This window comes from Pleurodeles waltl, chromosome 9, assembly GCF_031143425.1.
Source record: "Pleurodeles waltl isolate 20211129_DDA chromosome 9, aPleWal1.hap1.20221129, whole genome shotgun sequence".
Taxonomy (NCBI): Eukaryota; Metazoa; Chordata; class Amphibia; order Caudata; family Salamandridae; genus Pleurodeles; species Pleurodeles waltl.
Genome location: NC_090448.1, coordinates 862,238,276 through 862,251,702, shown reverse-complemented (window position 1 = coordinate 862,251,702; position 13,427 = coordinate 862,238,276). Strand labels below are relative to the sequence as shown.

At 42.6% G+C, this 13,427-nt stretch overlaps 1 protein-coding gene across 6 annotated transcripts in view; it reads left to right on the top strand.

Moving 5' to 3' along the window:
• The window catches only part of GALC (galactosylceramidase), a 358,534-nt gene that overhangs the window by 207,992 nt on the left and 137,115 nt on the right, over positions 1 to 13,427 (top strand). For 2 of the 6 annotated variants that reach the window (XM_069208126.1, XM_069208127.1), the window contains exon 17: positions 2,686 to 7,718. The exons of the other annotated variants lie outside the window; for them this stretch is intronic. In XM_069208126.1, the coding sequence (XP_069064227.1) occupies positions 2,686 to 2,829 (144 nt within the window). In that variant the 3' untranslated portion in view covers positions 2,830 to 7,718. Of the gene's footprint in view, positions 1 to 2,685; positions 7,719 to 13,427 lie in introns of those variants that run through there. 6 annotated transcript variants of the gene reach the window in all.

Sequence of the window (13,427 nt, the reverse complement as noted above, 5' to 3'; positions counted from 1 at the left end):
TTTTTTTTCTTTTCTGAGAAATACTGAGAGTACATCTGTTTTCCACCTGCAATCTCCTTTTCTCCCCACCACTATCCACTTTTTTTCTGGGAGCACCATGGTCTTTTGAGGTTCTACTCATCCTATTTGCCAAGTTCAGTTCACTCAAGCTTGGGACTTTCACTCTGATCAGCTTGCATTTATTTATTTATGCTGTTTTATATATCGCAAACTCGACCGGGGAGTATTGGAGCGCTTTACATGAGCACCAGTTAAATTACGGAAGGTCGCATTTATTGCTTTTGTGTTGAGAACGGCGAAATTGATTTGCCTAGAATCACAAGATGTTGAGCCAACGCCGAGACTCCAACCTGCTTCCGTGGTTCCCAAGTCGGAAGGTCTAGCCGTAACTCGACCTCCTCTCCCCATCTGAATGCACCTCGAGTCCAGCAGTGTGAGGCTGCAGGGTCCAAAATGCAGAAACACAGTAAAACTACCTAAAAGTTGTGGATGTCAACGTTTTTTCATATTGAGTTATGACTAATTCTGCATCCTCAGTGTCTGTTTGCACTATCAAAGACAGGCGTACAGTGCTTGGAGTGGAACTCTACCCTCTGTCTTCAACATTTCTAGTGGGCAGAAACCTAAGCTCCAGCTTCAGAAGTTCTGAAGCTCATGAGGGAAGTGTGCGAGGGTTGAGAGAGTGAGCAAACCTTCCAGAACTCTTCCTTCCCCCCTGATATCCCTCCACATCCCGGCCTGAGCCTTGCAGCTGTTTAATGTCAGAGCATACATTGTTGACAAGTAATTGTCCCAGAAGTCTGGCTGCATAACTCATGGATGTTAAAGCAATAGCAGGCGCTTGCGAGTCCACATTGAGTAATTGCCCCTGTTAAATATCTTTAGTGTTTTTCTAAACTGAATATCTTCACTACTAAACCCTTTCACACACTAAACAAGGATTATTTACAAAGAAAGCTTTGTTAACAGCAAACCCTGATGAACCTGTGGCAAAAGGCTGTTTTTCTTTTGGAGCTTCTACATGAAGCGGCGCTTGCATTATCATCGCCAAGCCTTATTTTGTGTGAAGGCTCCTGTAGTGTCCTGCTGGACACATTCTAGTTTTCCACCAGCCACTCAGCTGCGGGCTGGCTTTACACACACACCCCCCACACTCATCCAACACAGGCGTCACCGGTCAGGTGACCCTGCCAATAAAAAGGTCCAGGCGCACGTGCCCGTGGCCAGTTACCAGAACCCTAACCATGTGTATGTGTCACCTCATTTTAGTAGCATGAGGGCCTAGGGCCCCCAACACTACAGCTGCTGCCTTTTATATGCACTGCAGGATGTTGTCAGAGACAACATTCGTTATGTGTGCTAAAGGGTTATGTTTATCCAAAGGCATATATTTATCCAACTGTCTATCTGTCTACCTAGTACATCATTGTTATTAGTCAATATTCTGATTGGTGCTAAACTCATATTTATAACTTTCCATTCTGGACCACATACCTATGTTAACTTTTCCCACCTAATATTCTCTTTATTGCTTGCTCCCACAATAGCATCCTACGGGCCCCTGTCACACTGTCTATACATTGCATTGTGCCCAAACTATTTTTGAACAACAGTGGACTAAGCATTTTGCAGAAATGTGCATGCAATCTGGGTTTATCCATCAGTTCAAATCAAACTGCGCAAAGCTTCCAAGAAGAACATTTTGCATTGCCTACACTGAAATTGCTTAAGCATACTCCTCTGTACTTTAAAAAGAAGTTTTGGCAAAGCCCGTAGGTCTTGACCAGTCGCTGCTCGCTGCGCTCATGTGGTGTGGGGCGGATGCTGGGAGGTGGGGTACAATTACAAAAAAAACGTACCTGCACGCCACCGTGCCGCTTGGCTGTCTCCTCTGCAGCATGCAGGCACAGGCTCCCAGCCTACCATGCAGCCAATCCTCATGCTGCTCAGAGCAGCGTCAGGACTGGCTGGGAGTGCCTGTGTTGCTGGGCTGGAGAGAGCCTACTGCGCATGTGTGTTTGGCTGGCCCAAGACGGCCGGCCAAACATACATGGGCACTGAGGAGAGAGTGCTGTGCACTCCCCCCTCAGTGCTCGCCACAGCCTGTGGCTCCACCCCTTTTACCAAAAAACAATTATAAACACAGTTTATTATAGTTTTTTGGTAAAGTGTTTGCAGCTGCCGCTTCTGGCTGGGGGGAGGGGAGGCCACCCCTGGTCTCGACTACCCTGACGCTATTGGCTTTGTCAGTGTTTTGTTTAGCCATGTTGTACAGCATTGCAGCTACTGCGTCATATGGCTGAAAGTAAAGGTAAAAAGGCGCTATGTCACGGTCCTAGTGTTTTTTTTTCTTTACTTTTCTTATGCTGCAGAACATCTGCCCTGCTGTACAGCATTGCTAAAACACATTGCCAAAGCCAATAGCTCTTGAAAGGCACGACCTATTGACTTTGCCAATGCTCGGTTTGCATCACGAACGCTAGCATACACCCACCTGTCTGCACGCTTAGGGAAGCAATAAATCTTATAAATTGCGGACAGTGTAAGCGCTTCTGGTAATATAAGGCTTTAACTTTTCTGACAATCTTTTTAATTTTGTACTACCATCTAGTGGTTATAGGTGGTAATACATATACATCTAGTAACCCCAATCTGATTTTAACACCATCGTTCTTGTCTTCGCAGGGTCTGTCTGCTTCGGGGATGTTAAACGGTTATCCACTCTGGGACATCGATATCATACCGGGTTCCCTCCAAGGCTGGGCAGCCATCGGAACTAACGCACTAGAATTTGCCCAGTTTGACAATTTTTACGTAGAAGCCAGTTAATCCATTCAGTGGACACATTTATTGGCACGATTGTGAAGGAACGGACGCACTTCTGCCTTAAAAAGGGTTAACACTACTTGATGATGCAGTTAGGCGTAGAGCTATGTGACCACAAAGAGGTTACAATGTTGCCTATACTTCTAGTCGGGAATGTGAATGGGTTCTATCTTCGATTGATTTTGCATAGATTCCACACGTCCGCATGTTTGATGAGGTGGCAAAATTAATGAGTGTGTGGTTTTCCAGCTTTGATTGGATGGAAATTGCATTCTATGTTTTCTGACTTTAATTTTGGTTTACACTGAATTTATATTGTTTCTTCGGTCAGTATAAATCTCTCCAAGAACGTTTTTAAAAAAAGTAGTTTGCAGTTACTTGGTAGATAAATTGTTTAAACAGTGAGAATCTTGATGAGTACTAGCTAAATTGAGTTAACCTGAAAATGTAGTGCATAATAAGAGTTAAATCTTCCCTCCGAGCTAAAACTTTCTAAGAACTTAGAATAGGTTAACATACTCTTAAAAAGCTAGCTTCTTAATTTCCCCTTCCCTTTTATATATCAATCATTATATCTCGTGAAGTCGTTTGGCACACGAGTGCGCACTTGTTGCAGTTTGAAAGATACTTTTAATTCCAAAGAGAGCCTGGGAGATGGTATTTATTATTGATTTTAGTAATTTTTTGACCAAACTGGAAAAACACATTTATAGTGCTGTTGATTGCACTGTAGTGCGCGTGACTTTCATAGCCTGGAAAATCCATTCAGGTCATTTAGTTCTTATGTTCCGGTGTTGCAAGGACCAAGTACCTCTTGAACTTTGCTGTTCTCTGTGAGATAAAAACACTTTTCTTTTAATCCGAGATATTCCTGAGTTTTCCACCCTCTTTTCTAACATACTAGGGACATCCTTGCAAGGGAACAGACTGGAGGAGCCTCTTACAATGTGCTTAAATGGCACGCAGCGTCTGTGCCTCGACTTGGGAAAGAGGCTTTTAAGAACTTTATTACTGCTTGGGTCTTATCTTGTCTTTGGATTTTTTCTACCCTTTGTCTTTCAACCCTGATGTTATCTGGATTCTCGGCACCACAGGCTACTTTTGAAAGATGCTGTGTGTAAAAGCCAGACAGCTTCTAGGTGCCTTTTACTAATCTACCTCTTAATAAGTAGAAAGTCACTGGATAAAGGGTTTCCTGAACCTGCCATTCATGTTGCTTTCCCTACACCCTGCACTCCAAAGGTAATATGCAATTAGGTTCCATTATCTACTCTAACTGCGCTCCACTTTCACCAACATATTATTTTTTGTTAGTAAATCTTTCATTAAAAGATGCACTTTTGTTTTTTATGTGATAATGCCTATACATTTTTACAAATGTTGCACTCTTGCTAATGGCTTTTCACACCCTCATTCTGTGTATCGTGGCAATGATATTTCTCTCCCCTACTGTATTTATCTGAAATCTACAGACATTCAGACACAGGATATCCCAACTCTATTGTTTGGATATTTAAAATGTGTAGTATCATTACTTAAAGCAGCACAGGAACATGCAACTCCTTAGTGGGTATATTTGCCATGAGAGGGTGTGTTACTTAGCATAAAATCTAGCAAATTAGTGTTGTTGGCTAACCCCAATCTTTGGAAACACTGTTAGTCGGTGAGTAAACTGCTTGTCTCTCCCAATTGTCCATTGTTTTTCTCCGATCAGTAAGTAGAATTCCCAATATGGTACCTTCTAAAGGGGCAGAAGCATTGACCTTCAACACTATTGCCAAGAGAATTCTATTTACTGACGTGTTGAGACAAAGACCAGTTTGCAAGAGCATGAGGCCTCTCAGAACTGTGCTGTGGTGGAGTCCCCCTAAACTCAACACGACCTAATAACTTTGAGTTCTGGCCTACCTCCATAATTACTGCAGTCCGTGTGTGGAGAATTTATCGTACATTTTTGTTGCTTTCAACCCCACAACGTAGTTCATTGACTATTGTGTTTCACAAAACCTGTCCCACAGTAGATTTTTCTTATTGTAAAGTTTCGCACAAAAAAATCTAAACTTTGTTGTAGCAGGAGGTTCAAGGAGTGTCCGCCCTTCATCGTATTTTGTATATTCACATCTTCTAATGAATGATTGTGCTTTTGTGCATTGTGAAATCCCGAGTATAGCAAATGCTTTTTACCTTAAATTGAGATTGGGCACCTCCATTCGCAATACATACAGCACATTAAAAGCAAAAAATCAGTTTTCTGAAGAAACATACGAGCAGTATACTGCCAAGCTGGGCGTTGAGCTTAAAATTACGCAAAGTTCAGCATCACCAAATATTGGCTTGAATTGCAGCCAGTCCTGTGCATAGAAAGGAAACAAAGAGTAGGACATGTGGAAAGCGCATTAAACATTCGAATAAAACTGACAAGAGGGCTGCGGGGGATCACAATACTGCAGCAAATTCCCTGGTATTCCTTGTGGTATAGTTTGCACCCAAAGCGGATAGCGTCATAGAACCAGAACTAATAATGTTGTATATAATCTCCTGAGCACATGACCTTGTGTGGCATGTTTCCGGTACAAGTCAGAAAGCAGTAATCTTAAACTCATGCTGGCAAAACATTTGCCATCACTTCCTAATGTTTCTTGTTTTCAGGTTTTACCTTCGCAGCCTTGTTTCTGTGTTGAGTTGTTGCGTTTGTCCAGTTTCTCTTTCTGAAAGTTTATGATTTGCTCTTCTCTGTCAGGTTTACTTTCCGGTCTGTCCTCACTAGTTGAAAGCCAGTTACTGAAGGGCAACGATCAGCGTTTGTAGTACTGCCTCTTTTAATCATGGATTCATCAAAGGGCTATTCAGTGGGACAACCTTTGCATCACTTAGATCAGCTGAGATAAAGTTGGTTAACTATTGGGTTGTACGGCTCTCCTTACATTACAGGTTTCTAGGCGCAGCCATTTTATGTACCGCTTTTAAAATGTGTTTTGGATGACAATACAGGGAGTGCAGAATTATTAGGCAAATGAGTATTTTGACCACATCATCCTCTTTATGCATGTTGTCTTACTCCAAGCTGTATAGGCTCGAAAGCCTACTACCAATTAAGCATATTAGGTGATGTGCATCTCTGTAATGAGAAGGGGTGTGGTCTAATGACATCAACACCCTATATCAGGTGTGCATAATTATTAGGCAACTTCCTTTCCTTTGGCAAAATGGGTCAAAAGAAGGACTTGACAGGCTCAGAAAAGTCAAAAATAGTGAGATATCTTGCAGAGGGATGCAGCACTCTTAAAATTGCAAAGCTTCTGAAGCGTGATCATCGAACAATGAAGCGTTTCATTCAAAATAGTCAACAGGGTCGCAAGAAGCGCGTGGAAAAACCAAGGCGCAAAATAACTGCCCATGAACTGAGAAAAGTCAAGCGTGCAGCTGCCACGATGCCACTTGCAACCAGTTTGGCCATATTTCAGAGCTGCAACATCACTGGAGTGCCCAAAAGCACAAGGTGTGCAATACTCAGAGACATGGCCAAGGTAAGAAAGGCTGAAAGACGACCACCACTGAACAAGACACACAAGCTGAAACGTCAAGACTGGGCCAAGAAATATCTCAAGACTGATTTTCTAAGGTTTTATGGACTGATGAAATGAGAGTGAGTCTTGATGGGCCAGATGGATGGGACCGTGGCTGGATTGGTAAAGGGCAGAGAGCTCCAGTCCGACTCAGACACCAGCAAGGTGGAGGTGGAGTACTGGTTTGGGCTGGTATCATCAAAGATGAGCTTGTGGGGCCTTTTCGGGTTGAGGATGGAGTCAAGCTCAACTCCCAGTCCTACTGCCAGTTCCTGGAATACACCTTCTTCAAGCAGTGGTACAGGAAGAAGTCTGCATCCTTCAAGAAAAACATGATTTTCATGCAGGACAATGCTCCATCACACGCGTCCAAGTACTCCACAGCGTGGCTGGCAAGAAAGGGTATAAAAGAAGGAAATCTAATGACATGGCCTCCTTGTTCACCTGATCTGAACCCCATTGAGAACCTGTGGTCCATCATCAAATGTGAGATTTACAAGGAGGGAAAACAGTACACCTCTCTGAACAGTGTCTGGGAGGCTGTGGTTGCTGCTGCACGCAATGTTGATGGTGAACAGATCAAAACACTGACAGAATCCATGGATGGCAGGCTTTTGAGTGTCCTTGCAAAGAAAGGTGGCTATATTGGTCACTGATTTGTTTTTGTTTTGTTTTTGAATGTCAGAAATGTATATTTGTGAATGTTGAGATGTTATATTGGTTTCACTGGTAATAATAAATAATTGAAATGGGTATATATTTGTTTTTTGTTAAGTTGCCTAATAATTATGCACAGTAATAGTCACCTGCACACACAGATATCCCCCTAACATAGCTAAAACTAAAAACAAACTAAAAACTACTTCCAAAAATATTCAGCTTTGATATTAATGAGTTTTTTGGGTTCATTGAGAACATGGTTGTTCAATAATAAAATTAATCCTCAAAAATACAACTTGCCTAATAATTCTGCACTCCCTGTAGACGTTGTAAAAAATGCACTTGCCAGCCTGCTTTCTACTTTAACAATTAATTAGTACTTGAATCTCAAGGGCCTCCTGAAGCCTGCTCAGACTTTTGCTTATTATTAAAACTGCAGGAATGCAAAAAAAGTAAACAATAATTCAATGAGTGGATGGAATTTAATAAACCCAGCCTGAAGATTGTAGCAATCAACTGCAGTGAATAATAGTTGAACGTGCCTGTAATTATGATTTGAGCTAAACCAATAGCTTTGTTTTACAAATGTTTCCGAAAATGCCTTTTTTCTACTACTGAAGTGGTATTTGTTTTATTAAATAAACTGAAATTTTGGGGAGAACTGTCTGCATGTCACAATTGCTTATTTTGTAATTTCCCTCAACACATAGGCAGTCTTGTCTCGTGTGTTTCTGCGAGTCTGATTACCAGTCAGATGCGGCATTCGCTGGACATCTAAGGGTGGAAGGGTTAATGCCACATAAGTTCACTCAGCGTTGTCACTCGAAAGTAAGACACAAGCAGATCTCTGACGGCAAGGACAGCATCATGGAACTTCTACAAATGTCCGTTAGTGAATACAAAATAACACAATATTAAAGACAAATTCTCCCTAGGAGATGTAACGTGGCTGCACTTGCTGTTATTTATTTTCTTTAGTTTTGGCATTTTTCTTTAGATTTATTTGCTTTATTGAGGTTTCGTCAAATAGTTCGAGATAATTAGTGGCGGGTGGCAATACAAAAACAGTACCTGAATGTTTACTCCTCTTTTTCACAAATAAGAAACAAATATTTAAGACATATGTGGCCTTGGTCCGCGTTCCTCTTGATCTTTTTTGTTTCCTGCAATATAATATTTTTGATGGGTGTAGCTTATCTCATATTTGCACACCTACTGTCCAACTTTGGAAGGCATTGAAAAGCTAAGAGCGAAATAATATTTGAAGGGAAGCTCTATCAGAGTGGGACTTTTCTCATCCGCATAATATGCTCCACAGAGACCTAGAACTTTTCTTCAAAATCAGAGGTCCTCTTTGAAGTAAAGGCCATTTTGCACATGAATGAAATGACAGTATATATGTACTCATGACCTTCTGTTGTGGATAAAGGGATGTTAATATTTAATTCCATTACCCAACACAGTTAAACATAATATAGAGCTGCAGCAGTAACTGTCAAAATAGGTCTTTGTAACAATAGTGTAAGAAAGTACATCTCTGAAAGGAATTATGGTACATCATGATGCGCCTGCTTTATCCTTCTGTGAGTAACTGAGAAATTTAATATCAATCAAAAAGATGAAACTCGGGATCAGAGGAGGTACGGTTGGCATGTTGTCTCTAAAATTTAAGAACACAATCAATATGAAGGTGCAAGAGAATCCCATAGATAGCCTCCTAGTACTGCAAACCCGGTGACCAGAACTTGGAGAATTCTTCACCCCTGAAGGAGATCAAAAGGTTTCTATAGTTGGACAAAGTCTGACCTCTTAAGGCACTAGTTGCTTCCAAGCATGTTTCCAAGCTCAAACAATATTCCTGATAGATTCTTTTTCGAACATTATATTTCACAACTTGTGAATTTTCTCAGGCTGCAGACGCGATCAGTATAGGAAAATGAGTTACTGGTTGAGGGGGGTAAAACACTACTCAAGTAGCAACTGCAATTCTTGTCAGAGTGAAACACACGCAAACCTCAAATTAACCTTTACCTAATAATATGACAGATTAACAAATAAAGCAGTCAGACTTAACTTCTAGATAATGTGTAAAGTATTTATGGAGCACACACACACAGCAATAAAGTGAAGACACAACCCAAGAAAAATCCCACACCAATTTAGAAAAATAGAGTAAAATCTAATAAAATATTTGACATCAAAATGACAAAAATACAACTATTAGAACCGGAGATACGCCATTTTAAAGGTTTAGGTAAAAAAATGCTTAAAAGCACAAAGCACCAACTGTGGTTATCTGTTGCACACATCAGGACAAAGTAACAAATTCAGGCCAACTGAGGTGGAGTGCAGGCCAGATACAGCGACCTGGCTAGTCCCCCAGAGAAATTTCCCTTAAATCCTAGTTGTGGAACAATGAAGTTGCAATGTGCACCTGCGGCTCCAAACTGCGAGATGGGCTTGCACCTAAGCTGCATTGTTCTGCCTCTGTTCCAATGAGATGATGAAAGGTCTGTGGCGAAGATGCACCTTGGAAGTTCCAATGAGCTGTAGAGGCTACGATGCAGGCTTGCGTTGAGGCTGTATCGCACTGGGTCTGTTATGCTGAGGTGCTGCAAAGAGCTTCATTGTTTCTGAGGAGACCACAACTGGGCATTCTTAGCCCCCCTTCAAGGGTCCACGACTAAAAGAGTACCACTTGGAGGGGTCAGGACTAAGCAGTCTGAGTCCGGGTGCTTGATTTAGGATGGTTGAAACCTTTTCCGTCTCGAAGGCTCTGATCAGGAGTCCTACCAACTAGCCCTTGGAGTCACTCTGGTGGTCCTGGGTTCAAGGTGCAGGTCTAGTCCTTCTCACTCGAGCAGCAGGCCAGCAGAGTAACAGGGCAGCAGGGCAGTCCTTTCAGCAGAGCAGCACAGCAGTCCTTTTGAGGCTTATACAGGTCGAGAAGTGTACTTAAGAGTGGACCTGAGGGTCCATTATTAATACCTGATACTAATATAAGGTGGGATAATCTTCTAGAGCCCCTCTTTAAGGTGTCTGGCATTTCCTGCCTCCCTGCCCTGGCCGTAGGTTGTCTAAAAGACTAGTAGACTAGTGTGAACCCCTTCATGAGTGTGCTCAGGCAGCGTCTTTGTGATATGTAAGTGTGGTAGGTGACAGCTCATGCTCCTCATCCTGACAGTCCACCCTGCCAACACCTATTCCACCTTTGTCGCACTGTCTGTGGGTAATACACAAAGACAAACTGCCAGCTATATCTAATCATGTAACTCAGGCTGCAGGCACCAAACGAATGGGACAAAACAATTCCAACTTTCTAAAAGTGTCATTTTCAGAATTGTGACTTAAAATCCAACTTTACCAATAAAGAGAATTTCAAAATGACAGTTCTCAAGATACCAAACTCAAGATTCATACATGCTCCCAGTTACAAGTTATCATTTATTTAATGTAACAAGGTAACGTAATGTTATCCTATGGGGGGGGTGGTAGGGGAGGCCTCACAATAGTGAAAAACAAATTTTTTGTTTGTTTTACTACTGTGACATGCAAAACTTAAAAGTACATGTCCATCTTTTTAAATATACTTTACCCTGCCACATGGGCTGTTTATTGCCTACCATAGAGACAACTTATTATGTATGAAAAAGGTTAAGGCCTGGCAAAAGGTTTATTTTGCCAGGTCAAAATGGCAGTTTAAACTGCACACACATGGCAGCCCGAGACATGTTTAAAAAAAGCTACTTAAGTGGGTGGCATATTGAGTGCTGCAGGCCCACTAGTAGCATTTAATTTATAAGCCCTATGTACATGCAATTCCACTTTTTAAACAACTTAGAAGTAAATTAAATGTGCCAACTGGGGGTAAACCACTTTTACCATTTCTAAAGGAGCAAGCACAAGCACTTTAGCACTGATGATTAGCAGTGGTAAATTTACAGAGTCTTAAAGGGCTCAGAAAACAAAAGTTTGAAGGCAAAAAGTTGGAGCTGATCTTGCAGAGAGGGCCAAGTCACCCATCAGGAAAACCCAAAGTGATTCTCCTGCATGCCAGTAGGTGGTGCTTTGCGACTCTGCATCAACAATGTTCCAATCCAGAAACGACAAATTGAACCACATATAAGTGCCACCCAGACACAATGACGTCAGTTCTTTCTGCCTGTGCCTTCAGATACAGATCTGGAGCTCCCAAATAAAACTCCAGTGCACGAGGTATTGCACCCCTAATAATACAGTATTCCAGTCTTGTAGGAACAGTTGGAAACAGATGTCTGATAGATCCCCATGAGGTGTCTTTTGCTTGGTTTTTTTCACAATTCCAAAGCCTGTGTCGTCACCACCCAGATGAACCCTAAAGCCACCCTAAAGCTTGAGGTGATGCTCTACACAGTGAAACATTGGAAGACTGTTTGCCAGTCCAACTTTAGGTCGAAGGCCAGGACCAGCACTCATTCTCACTTCTGAGTCAAGCCAGAAGCAGATCTTCCATGTGGTCAAAGTCTTCAGGTGAGTCGAAGAAGAAACATAAGAAGCCCAAGCAGGACTTGGCCCCTTTCCCCCACTCGCATTCTTTAGAGAAAGTGTACATGCATCACTATCTTGCTTCTTTTCCACCGAGAAACAGATTCCATCCGTGACCCCAATGCACCCTAAGTTCTTGCTCCATAAGTGATGTTACAGCAAGTCAAGGACTTTTGAGGAGCCATGCTACAAATCTTTGGCATTCTTCTGGCATGCCGAAAGACCCCAAGGTTCCACAGGGTTACCAGTAGGGTTACTGTCTGGGGGGAGGGCTACCCTCCACTCTGTCTGAATCCCTTGAACCTGCTTTGGGTTCTGTGCTGGCATCGGGAATTGTGCCGAAATAGGTACTAGTTCCTTTAGTGTAAATGCTAGCACCAATGCCACCAGCAGTGAAGGAAGACCCACCCCCCAACCTATTGTGGAATTCGATTCCATGCCAGGATCGTCTTGACTGCACCGACATTCAGATCTTGATATGCCGCAGACTCTACTGAATTCTTCCAACCTAGACATGATTCCATTCCAGAAAAGTCATGTGCAGACATTTCACCAGCGTTTTGGCCCGGAATCTGACCAGAGCCAACCTTATGGAGTGTACAATGGTGGGGTAGAGTAGAGTTTGCCCCACCAGTGATGGTAACTGATGCACGAGTCTTCCGGATACCTTTGGGCTGGACACTTCACCCAGTACTTGGTTGGCTCCCTCCGCAAGCCACACTAACAGAGAGTAGTAATTCATTTGCTATAGTAATCAGGAGGGCTGTTGAGGTCCTTGGCCTTCACCTCCTTACTATGGAGGTGAAGGAAAGTCCTCCTTTGTGCCCTGGTCACCCCCAAACTTTTTGGACAGATACTGGTGGTTACTGACTCTTGGCTGTGCCCTGGGTACTGCTTACCAGTCCCAGGGCCAGTGCTCTGTGTAAAGTGGATTAGCAAATTAGGCTAATTATAATTAGCAAAATTAACCTACGTATAAGTCCCTAGTATATGGTAAGGCATGTGGGTTTAGGGACCCCAGCATATGTAGTGCCCCCGTAGGTGCACTGCTGAGGTGCCCACTGTCATTTTAAAGGCAGGCCTACCTTCCTGGCTGCTTTTAAATTACAGTTACATGAAAATTCGACTTTGGATTCAAAAGTAGTTCCAAAGTCTTAAACTACCTTATTTTTACATATAAGTCACCCATACGGTGTGCCCTATGTGCCCCTATGGCTGGGTGCCATGTAACTATAAGCAGGGACCATATAAAAATTGTTTTATAAGCGCTGGTGAGGTAAAACAGCCAAATTTGTTTTTCCCTCATTATAGTGAATGGCCTCCATAGGCTAGAATGGGGAGGCTTTATTTTAATTTTAAAAGTCCCCTTAAGTAATAGATACCTCGAGTTTGGTATCAAATTAATTGTTATAATAATTCCCGCAATTTCCAGTTGTTAGATTTAATATAACCTGTTCAAGTAAAAAGTTTTAAACTTTACCTAAAAAGTTGCCAACTTCAGCCCTGCAGTGTTTTTGCAGCTTTGCTCACATTGGCCAGCCTCTGGCAGCCTGGCCAGGTTTCCCCGATGAGGTGTGAAGTGGCCTGGCTCAACCCAAAGAGATGTGCCTGGGGAGGAGATCTTCCCTCAGCAGATGGAGAGGCAGGAAGGGGGAGGGCTGCCCAACTGGTCTTCAAAGGCAGGGAAGGACATTTGGAGCAACCCAGCACCTCCCTCACATCCTCCAAACCCAGACAATTAGGTGCCCCCTTGATTAGATTAGGAGAGGGGTGTGTTTAGGATTTTTAGCCACACCAGTGGGTGGGCTCAGCCAGATGTAACCTCCAAAAATCATTTTCAGCCATGATGGA